At 38.7% G+C, this 11,133-nt stretch overlaps 1 protein-coding gene across 1 annotated transcript; it reads left to right on the top strand.

Annotated features, from left to right (window-relative positions):
* The first annotated feature begins 230 nt into the window (after nt 1–230).
* LOC113170828 (carboxypeptidase Q) lies at nt 231–10,839 on the top strand. Its single transcript, XM_026373094.1, has 11 exons — nt 231–362; nt 975–1,125; nt 1,726–1,941; nt 2,099–2,215; nt 2,305–2,512; nt 2,609–2,816; nt 5,274–5,385; nt 6,369–6,460; nt 6,717–6,812; nt 7,065–7,170; nt 10,116–10,839. Exons 2-11 carry the CDS (start codon nt 975–977, stop codon nt 10,274–10,276), a joined length of 1,467 nt encoding a protein of 488 aa, XP_026228879.1. The 5' UTR covers nt 231–362; the 3' UTR covers nt 10,277–10,839.
* Nucleotides 10,840–11,133: the final 294 nt, after the last annotated feature.

Below are 11,133 nucleotides of genomic sequence, written 5' to 3'. Positions count from 1 at the left end.
TGTGTTTAGTGTAATGGAAACTGCAACACTGGAATTTCCCTTTGTGATTCATAAATCATTCTGCCTTAAACCCTAACCCTAGTTTGAGAGTCATTTAAAAACATCTTTGGACCTAATGTACTCATTTCTGTACTTGACTCTGTAAGGCAGTTGTTAACATACCAACATAGAAATAAAGCTTTTATTGTGAAAAAAAAAAACCCCACCGGAAGTTTACTTTCGTTAGCCACGCTACAATCACGAGCGCGGAAGTTGTGTTTATGTTCCGGTGTTTATGTGTGTTAGCTTGTCACAAGATTTATTCCTACAGCTTTTAAAGTCTTGTAACGTCAACGAAATCAGAGGCACTGGAGAATAGAAGGGTTTGTGTTATTTTATAGAGATCTGATCCTCACTGATATTCTAAAAATGTGTTCAACTGCCGTAGCATCAAGTTTCAATTACATTCTTCAGTTTGCGCTGTGTTTAAACCACATTTTACCTGTTTGACTAACAAAACATAAGACACCGGCCAAAAATCTTTGTTAATACCGCGATAAATGTGATGGTGTGAATTGATAACACAGACAGAAACAGATTGATTACATTAATGTGGTCAGATCCTGTAAAAGTGAAAGTAACTTCAAGCTAACGTTGCTTTTCTCCCAGTGTCACTTTACACATGATCATAACCAGTGTTATACAAAAGTAATAGTAGCACTTGCATATGTTGGAGCCATGTTTCTTATACAGTAATTCATTTGTGCCTCTGTAGGGTTTAGAATGAATTGTGTTCAAAGTTTAATTGAAAAGCCAACGCTGTAAAGAGGCTCGGATTACCATCAAAAGCCCTTCAGCCAGTGATACTGCACTCTCCAGTGTTTTCCATGTGAATTTGCAGCAATGTGGGATCAATTATCTGCAGGGAATTTCCCTGTTAGGGTTAATGTAGTGCATGCTTTTTGTTAATCATGATGATGTTTCTCTGTGTGCAGATGGCATGGGAAGGGACGCTGCCCTTCTTCCTCTCCTTCTTCATGTTTTTCTTCATGTTGTCATCTCCCTGTGACTGCCATCCTCACCGGACTCTGCCCATGGGCTCAGTAGCTGTGGCCAGAGCTGTATCAAATGATACTGCCAGGAAAGGTGTTAAATATTTCCTTTAATCTGAAATTTAAAGACCAATATAGGCTTGTGTATGGACATCAGGGTGAAGAGAAGTGTGTTTTTTCGTTTTCTTTAGATCATAAAAAGCGGTGCCACAGAAATCCAATCAATTACAGAAAATGTTCATGCTGCAAAAAAACTGGATCATTAATTCCTGCCTCTCGCACACACCTTCACTTGTGTCCTAGGTGCTACACTTGCATTTAGTCCCATTCCTGTCTTTTATCAGTGTATTATTTAGCATTTGAACTCACATCATGTCTATATTCCTTCCCTAATTTATTGATCTTAAGCATTTGACAGTTCTTTGGTTCTTTGCTTCAACCTTTGTATAAAACTTTAGCTGTCTCCTGATTTGGTCGATTACTTACTTCTATCTTCTTCTATATTTACTAAATTTCTTTATGACCAAAAAAAAACCAAACAAAAACATATCCACTTTTTTAACTTATCTACTAAAATGACAAAGAAAAAAGCTGAAAACGTATTAAACATAGTGGAAAGGTTCTATGATGGGAATAAAACCTGACCTTCTTTGCTGGCATGTTGTTTTCTTTCTGTATTTCTGTCTGAGTTTAGCTTCAGACATAGCTACGGAGATAGCAGACTATGCTGATGTGGCAAAACGGATCATTGACCTGGCTGTGTTTGGAGCTGCCCAGAACCGCTCTTACAGACGTCTGGCTGACTTCACGGACACCATAGGGAATCGTGTCAGTGGCTCAGAGAATCTGAACATGGCTATCAAATACATGTACAATGCTATGACACAGGACGGGCTGGATGTACATTTAGGTAAGTATGGTTGAGCCACCTCTCTGGATCCAGGATGTTAAAAGTGTGCAGTGAAGATAATTATCAGACATAACTTTCACAGGTTACAGGATGTACATGTACTTCAGCAGGGTTTGACTTTCCTTTTTTCTGTGCCCTTATATGGTTTTGTGTCCAGAACCAGTCAAAATCCCACACTGGGTCAGAGGGAAGGAGAGTGCAGTAATGATCGTGCCTAGGGTGAAAAATCTGGCTATACTCGGACTTGGTAGCAGTGTAGGGACACCACCTGAAGGTAAGGACCATGCTATATAATATCTATATGCCTGCCATCTGCCATCCACATCTCTTTTACTCCTCATTGTCTCACTCTTGTATCTCCAGGTATCGAGGCAGAGGTGTTAGTGGTTCAGTCTTTTGAGGAGCTCAAGCACAGAGCCAGCGAGGCCACAGGGAAGATTGTGGTCTTTAATCAGCCTTTTGTCAGCTATGGGGAGACGGTGGCTTATCGTGCATATGGAGCTTCTGAGGCAGCTAAAGTAGGAGCTGTGGCGACACTCATTCGATCTATCACTCCTTTTTCTATTAACAGGTATCCATAAGGGAAAAAAATGATGATCATGTTTGGGACCATCTCTCTTCACATAGTAAAGATATAGTCAGCAGAAATGTATGTGTCTGTTTGTAGTCCACACACAGGTTGGCAGGACTACCAGGACGGAGTGAAGCGAATCCCTACAGCCTGTATCACTGTGGAGGATGCTGAACTGATGTGGCGTTTGTCAAAGAGGGGGCAGAAGATCATGATCAGGGTCACAATGGCAGCCAAGACTTTTCCAGATGCTGACTCCTTCAACACGGTGGCTGAAATCAAAGGCTGGCAACACCCTGAGCAGGTAGCACCCATTCACTTGTACATAGAAAACAAATGTCATGTAATGTAATTAATTTAATTGGAAGAAAGACTCTCTGAATGGTCTTGTCTCTCTCTCAATTAATTTTAGATCTCTAGAAATTCCCTCAGTTATTAAGTCTGCATTTTTTTTGCTGATGTGTGTGATCTAATCACTAAAGCTTGACACTGCTGGAACTGCAGAGAAATGTCAGTCAATATAACATGGGTTTCTATGGAAACAAAACACTTCACAAACAAACTGTCTGTTGTTTATGTTTTGGAAAAAAAATTGTCTCTGCTTTGGCTTCCTATTTTCTTAAATATGGCCATATCAAAAACGGACCTCAAAACAACTAAATTGTTTGCATATGTAATTTCCAGCAAAGATGAATTGCATGGACAGGTTTATAAAATAATCTACAAACACCACTAGTTTCTTAAGGTTTTGTTTAATGGCAACATGACGGATGATGTTAAAGGTGAACACGTGTAGAAAGACAACTATTTGCAAATGTAGATACCTTTTTCACTTTCATTGTGCGCTGCATTAGGTCAGAAACGATACTATACAGTGCAGTGTCACACAGTGTGTCACACATAAGTTCTTTCTACGGTTACCCAGACATGTCTAACTGGTAGAACCTGCTTAATGGATAAAATGCTGCTCTGCTGAAGCAGCAGCTTCTAGAATCTAGACACCTCAGGTGGCATACTCAGCATTGTGCCACAGGTTGCCAAATGGGGGCACACAGATGTGGGTACACCGGCACGACAAGTGGAGCAGGTTTCTGAAGCTGCCCAGAGCTCTCGCCTTATCTGCTGTAGCACAGCAGGAAACGTGAGGAGAGACTCCTATTTAGGAATTTCTCATTTCTCATGTCTCACATGGAACCTGTGTGAAACTTCCACAGCGTCATCTGTGAATCATAGTCTGTGGTATGTAGGTGGAGGAAGCCTGAAGCTAGGGTGTTTTTATTGTTGTTAAGAGAGGGAGCATATTGCATTCGGGCCAGAAATTGCTGTAAACATCATGCATACCTGATAAGATACATGTTGTTGGCAGATGAAGGTAGATGATGTTTTGTGATGGGAATTTGAACTGTGTGTGCTAGAGCTTTTACTCCCCTACAGTCTGTTGAGCCTGCAAATACAAGTCCTGCTGATTCAACAATTGCAAAACATCACATCATAAGAGCTTAGTGCAAGATGACCAAACACTAGATTCCTCTCTTTTGCTTTCAGACTGCTCAAACCTGCTCTGTTTGGTATTTTAGCAACGTCGCCATATCGACTTTGTTTTAGCAGTTCATCCGAACTTCTTGACAAGCCTTTCTGTTTGAGGAAAAAGTGTAGGGAACTAAAATTCAGTCACTCGACTTGAGGAACACAGTTGATGTAAGCTGTTACTATTCTAATCTGGGAACTGATGCTGACCCCTCTTTATAGAAAAAGGAAATGAAACACATGGTGTGGCTGACATCATTTCAGACTTTCTGACTGCTCTCTGGCAGTAGTAGCCATTGTGTGTTCTTGTACATCAATAAAATCTACATTTGACATTTTAGTGAATAATTTAGCCTTTCAGGACAACTCAGAGTCATCATGTTGGGACTTTTTCTGCCCACTCAACCTCTATAATTCCAGTCTTGGGAAATTGTAACTTTTCGATTCCTGAACCATCTGCTGTGGACGCCTTCTGCTTATGAAAATCCCTAAAACGCAAACCATTCTGCAGACAGTGTTTGTGATGAGCACTACTCTGTTTTTGTTGAAGTGGTTTTGTTTTATCACAACTACATGTCACTGAACCACATTGGAACTCTTGTATACTTTATTGGTCTCTCATGATATAAAATGTGCTAACTGCATGTGTGTGGTATATCCTAATGTTCCCAGATGATGATGATGTGTTCCTAAATCCTAAAATCATCTGAGTGCGTAGAATGCACTTGTATGTTCACACTTATAATATTAAATTGATTTCAAGTAAACTGATGGGACTTTTAGCTACAAACAGAAAATAATAATTATGAACAACATGATTGTATAAATGATGGGCCTGTCTGTTTGTTGCTGCTGTTCTGGGTCATTGTCCTGACAAGGCCAGACCAGCTTGGAAAATGTTTTGTAACCTGGAACATCAGGTCAGGAGCATCTCACTGACAGGAATTCCATCTCGATAAAATTCCTGGAAATTGGATTTGTCTTTGTTTTCCTGTTTTTTATGCCAGTTTGTCTGAACTTGCTGATAAAAAAGCAATTTTAAAATTATATATTCAAAGTCAAACTTGAGGCATATCCTGTTTGTGTGTGTTTTATAATAAAATGTAGATCTGAAGTTATGGATCAGATAGAGTTCTCTCGTATTTGTCTGATCTGACTCAGATTAGACAAATACTTGTATCTTTCAGTCTCTCTTTTGTGTGTTTATATATCTTTTATCTGTCCAATCTGCAAGGTTGTCTTGCTGAGTGGTCATTTGGACAGTTGGGATGTGGGCCAGGGTGCCATGGATGACGGAGGTGGAGCCATGATTTCCTGGGAAGTCCTGTCACTCATAAAGGACTTAGGTAATAGAAGGACCAACATACCAGATAGACAAACATAAACAGGACATGAAAACATACATAGGAACTTCCACAGTAAGAAAAGGTGTACTGTACATGATGTGTACACAGAGAGCAGCGCACTTACACAAGAATATAAACAAGTCAAGTAAATGATTTACTTTATTATTTAGCTTTATGTAAGCAGTTAGTATCACTGGGCTCACCAGTATGCTTTAAGTGCTACAAGTGACCAGGCCAATGTTATACCAATTATACCAATGTAAACCAATGGAGAATTATTTCTATTAATATATATTCATATATATATATATATATATATATATATATATATATATATATATATATATATATATATTTAAGTAACCTTCTTGACAACTTAGAGGGTTCAGAATATCCAGTTCCACAGAAATCACATAACAGTTCCTCAGTCTGCACACAGTAAGTTCCCCCCTTAACTATTTGTTGAGAAAGAAGAACAAACATTAGCAGGAAACTCGTTTACGGTAAACGTGCATTACAATATTCATATTGAAGAAAGAACAGGGTCTAGCTCTCCCAACTAAGAGTTCAAGGTCCAGTGATGAAAATGTAAATAGTAAACCTGGAATAACATGGAATACAGGTTAGCGTGTGTTTCAAGCTCTAAAGAAAATGTAATAATAGGAAAGAACATTATTTTCTCTTGCTGTGTATCTACACAGTACTGTGCAAATGGCTTAGGCCACCATTAGGTTATTAAGTTATTATATTCATATATTTAAAACAAAAATATTATTTTGGCTAAAGACAAATATTGAGTATGACCTCTGTAAAGGAGAATGGTGAGGTCAGGAAGGGATCTTATATATATATATATATATATATATATATATGATCATCATAGTGTTGCTAAAAACAAATCTAATAGTGACGGAAGACTTTTACACAGTACTGCGTTTAATTTGCATTGCTGTGTGTTTATTTGACTCTTTATCTGTGTCTAGGTTTGCGTCCAAGGAGAACTCTTCGAACAGTGCTGTGGACAGCTGAAGAGCAGGGAGGTGTCGGAGCACAGCAATACTATAATCTACACAAGGTACTGTCCACTGTCACTGCAGTATTTGCAGAAACCCAGTGTATCAGCAGTAAAGCTAAAGTATTTCTTTCTGCAGAAGCAGGAAAGGTTAAATCACACAGTGAAAGCATGAAGTGTAGGAGTGTCGAAATATGCTTTGAGTGAACTGGAGAGGCCTTGGCTAGCTCCCAGACTTTTCTCTGTGCTGAGGATCTTTGCTACACAGGTTTTAAATGTTTAGCTGCATACCAGGCCTTGACTTCTTTTTCCTATCCAGGTGAACATTTCCAACTTTGACCTGGTCATGGAGTCCGATCTGGGGACATTCAGACCGGAGGCTCTGCAGTTTACTGGCAGTGATGCAGCACGTAAGGTGGGAATGAAAAGAAAATGTTGTTGCGCAGTTAGTTTTTAGTAGTTATGAAGGCTTACATGTCCGAATTTAGCAAAACACAGATTGTGCAAGGTGCAGTGTATTAGCATCCAGCACATTGAATGTACTCTACTTCACATTCACGCCTCAACTTCAGACCTCTGATTCCTAGACTGGACACAAACTTCTTTATTGTGTTAATGCATTAGAATTGATAAGATAATAAGCACTTTGCCGTGTTTCAATCAACAGGTGATGGAAGAAGTGGTCAAACTGTTGGCTCCCATTAATATGACTAAACTGGAGACACATGGAGAAGGGACAGATATCTCACCATGGATGCAGGCAGGAGTACCAGGTCAGTTTAATCCCTCATGTCTGTCTGCACCTAGCAACAAATGTTCACAAGAAGATAATAGAGCACAGTGAAAATTATAGAATAGAAATACTGAACCTGTGCTAGACACAAAGAAATCTAATAAAAGTTTTGAGTCATGAAAGAGTTTCATTTCTCATGAAAGTACCACACTCATCACATCATCATTAACTATGAACATAGCATATGCTTCAAAGTATTTCAAGTGCGATACAGAGAAGTCGCATATTGAAACTTAACTATGTTTAAAGTAGGATGGGACGATGTCCTTCCTCTTCCTGTTCTTCTTTTTATTATTATTAACAACACAGAATACTGCAACCCATAACTTATTTACAAAGGCAATTTATTCTGACAGTTTTCGTTCGGTCCTGTTGAATTTGCTTTTCTGTTAAATATCATATAAAAAACCCCCAGTAACATGGTGACATTCGAGTATCACCCTCTGGATTGCTCACAGTCTACTGTGCATATACTTCATATCTCAGAGTTTGTTTTCGACATTTGTGGCTTTGGTAGAGATTAGAGGTTCATATGTCGTCTCTGTCTAGGTTTTATAGAAGTGAAATAGCATCGGTTGTTGTTTAACCTTTAAGAGAGGAACTGAAAAACATTGTAGCACATAATCAGGCACAACATTCATACTTTAAAGGAAAACAAATACTATTAGTCGGGGAAACTGCCATGTGAATACAGTGGCAGTCCTTCAGTCTGGAGGACCAGGTGAGTGTTGGACTTGTTGTTGTTCAGTATTGATATTGAGGAAATGTTTTCAAGTCCCTGCTTCCTTGACTTTGAGTTTTTTTTTTACTGTGGATGTTTACCTAAGAACACCTGAACAGTATGATGAGCTTCCTGAAAAGAAAGAAACATTGTTTTACTTGTCAAAGCAGTACGATGTACCTTTGAGTCATGTTAAGTCCTTTGGTTCATAAGCCATGCTGCATTCTGAAGGGCCGAGGCATCTTTGGCTGGTCTAGCACCAACCTGTTACCCCTGCCTACTCCCAAGCCTTGTGAACATCGCTGGCTGATTCTGTGTCAACTAAAAATAATCTTGGTGGGTTGGGTACATCACTTGGGAAAGATTACCAGTCCTCAGAGTCATGTTGAATTCTCTGGGTTTTGAAGCACCATAGATGAACTTTGGATGGTTTTGGGTAGTCTTTTGTCTCACTATTGTTGGTTGTAGGGACACTATGGGACTGTTTAAGGATAAGGTGAGGATGCAAACACCACAGTTCTTCCTGGGCACTTTTGCCTGAGTAGCTTTAATGCACAGACAAAGGAATTAGTACTGTAGTGCTGTCATTGGATGAAAGAGTACACTTACTATAAAGTCCATTCCATATGACTTGATGATGTGTAGAAATACAAACCTCTACTTCGGAAGGGTTTGTGCAAAGTTTTGGTGATAGTTGTGTGCTGACTGATCTTTTCTAGGGTGGGGGGGGGGGCAGTCTGGGGGGGGCCACATGCCTTACAGCATGAAAACTGCCACCATCACCATGGCCACAGGACACAGACATAGATTTTATGCATCCAGCTTCACAAATATATTTTAGAACAACAAACAGAGGAAAAAAAACATGCAAAGTCCTGAAACCGACTTTGAACAGAACCTTGTTTTAGTGTCTTTTAGTAATTTTAACATTATAGACACAGTCCCATGTGGAATGGTGCCAACAGTTGAAACATTGCCATAAGGCTGTTCCTGTTATGAAAACCTGTTTTAACTAATGTCTTAGTTGGGAGAATAACAGAAACACGTTTCCTTCCTAACAAAACACAGACGGGTGCAAAGTTCAGTGCCTCTTTCATTTTCTGCGGGAATACGAGAGGATCGTTTTTCAAGGCACTGTGGGTTTGAACATATTCTGCTTAATTCTGGGTTCATATTTCATCCTGGGGCTCCATCGATGCAAGATTATATGACTTCTAAGTTTTAAAAGTGCAGATGGGTGTTTTAAAGCCTTTCCAACTTTCCGCTTCCTGCACCGGTGCATCAGCAGCAGGTTCAGAAACCAGTTGTTCGTGAAGTGTCGCAAACAGATAAAAACACTGCTCGAAGTGTGGTTCTGGCCTGCAAAAACAAACTTTACCCATTGTTAGTTAGTCAAAAACACGTGAATCGGAGCCGAAAAGGATCAAACCAGATGCACAGATGAAGGTTCTGTTTAGATGTGAGGACATGAAATAGCTGGAATTAGTATTATTATTATCTTTGCTCATTATTATTATTTTTTCGCCGTTTCTTCAGTCGTTAACTCAACACTTTGTCGTAGAAATGTAATTCAGCTTTCTAAACGTGTCTATAGCTTTTCAACTTTTTGTTTTGTTCAACTTTTTTAGTTTTTAGTTTTCTTTTTGAAAAGCCATCTATGAGAGTCATTGTTTAATTTCCTATCAACTCCAATTCCTCTTTTCCTCAGCTTCCTGCATCGTCATACTTTGTGGTAGAAGAGTCCAGACAACTTTTTCCCTTTAAGTCAATTTCTTTGTATCTTTTTATACTTGTTGAGTTTTGGTTAGTTTTTTTTTTTTTGCTCCATTTTCAACTTCTCCATTTGTTTGAATGATGGGATGAAGGGGAATTGAACTCTCACTGTGAGGGCTCCCCTTCAAATCTGATCACCTTTTTTTGCTTCTTTCTTCTCCTCTTCGGTCAACTTTCATCTTTCATAAACAAAATATATGTCAAAATGGGGTGCTCCTAGTCGTGGAAATTTTTAGTATGACAAATAGTTGTTGCGTAGGCAAAGGATTTGTCCCATTTACCTTTAATGAGGTGTGTCTGTCTCTCTCCTGATTCGTTATATTTGTCCCCCTATATTTGTAGATTTCAGGACTCGTTTTACCTTATTTGCACCTTTTTTTCTCTTTCTGCCATATATTTTTGGACTCACCTCTGTTTTCTGCCTCTCTCAGGTGCCAGCCTTTATGTGGCGGACAGTCGATACTTTTGGTTCCATCATAGTGAAGGTGACACCATGAGTGTTCAGGACCCTCAAGACATGAACCTTTGCTCGGCACTGTGGGCTGTAGTTTCTTTTGTTGTGGCAGACCTGCAAGACATGCTGCCCAGGTAGCAAGTGGGATGCTGTGCTTAGAAGATAGATGACCACTGCAAACTCTTGGTTGATTCCAAGGCACATGGTTAAATCCAATTTTAACATTTAAGATTGAATATAGGTTATTTTTTTTTATATTAGTTTCTGTTTACTAATTAAATGTGAATTAACCTTGGATCAAAAGGTGAATTGTAAAATGGGACAAATATATGTGTATTTATTAAGTACTCAGATTATATCACTGTTGTAAATAAACAATGGATCAAAATCACAGAACAAGCATACTTTACAACTAAATTAATATATATACACAACTAATGTCTGTCAATAAAGCATAGTTATAGCAATCATCAGTCCAGTGAGACTAAAACTTTAGAATAAGAGGAAATGACATTTCTTTTAGAAAGCTGATTATATATTGATAATTTACCATTTGAGGCAAGATATTAGCATATTTTCTAATATAAGTGCATATAAGATATATACTTTTACAGGTAAACAAAAGCTGATAGTGGTGGTTAACCAGTGATGTGACCAAATGTGTTGATAAGAGTTCTCTTCTTTCTATCTATCTTCTAACTATCAAACTGACATTTAAAATCTGGATTTTTATGTTCCACTTTATTTTCACTTTTGTACAGTGCTGTGTAACAAGCTTCTGTAGCCTCTGTAGAATCATTGCAGTGTTGTGACATCAATAAAGTATGATCATTATTGTTGTATATTATTGTTCCCATCTGCTTTTATGCTATAAAGCGTTGCTGATCATGTAGTTTCTCTTACAGAAGAAAGAGGAAGATGAGGTATCACGGTTGTTTCCACAAAAACGAAGAAAAGGGCAATTGAGAAGCAATAAGTGCTGTGATGGGTGAAGA

The sequence above is a fragment of the Anabas testudineus genome, chromosome 16, assembly GCF_900324465.2.
Source record: "Anabas testudineus chromosome 16, fAnaTes1.2, whole genome shotgun sequence".
Lineage (NCBI taxonomy): Eukaryota > Metazoa > Chordata > Actinopteri > Anabantiformes > Anabantidae > Anabas > Anabas testudineus.
The sequence above is the reverse complement of the archived record's forward strand: the minus strand, read 5'-3'. Positions and strand labels throughout refer to the sequence as shown.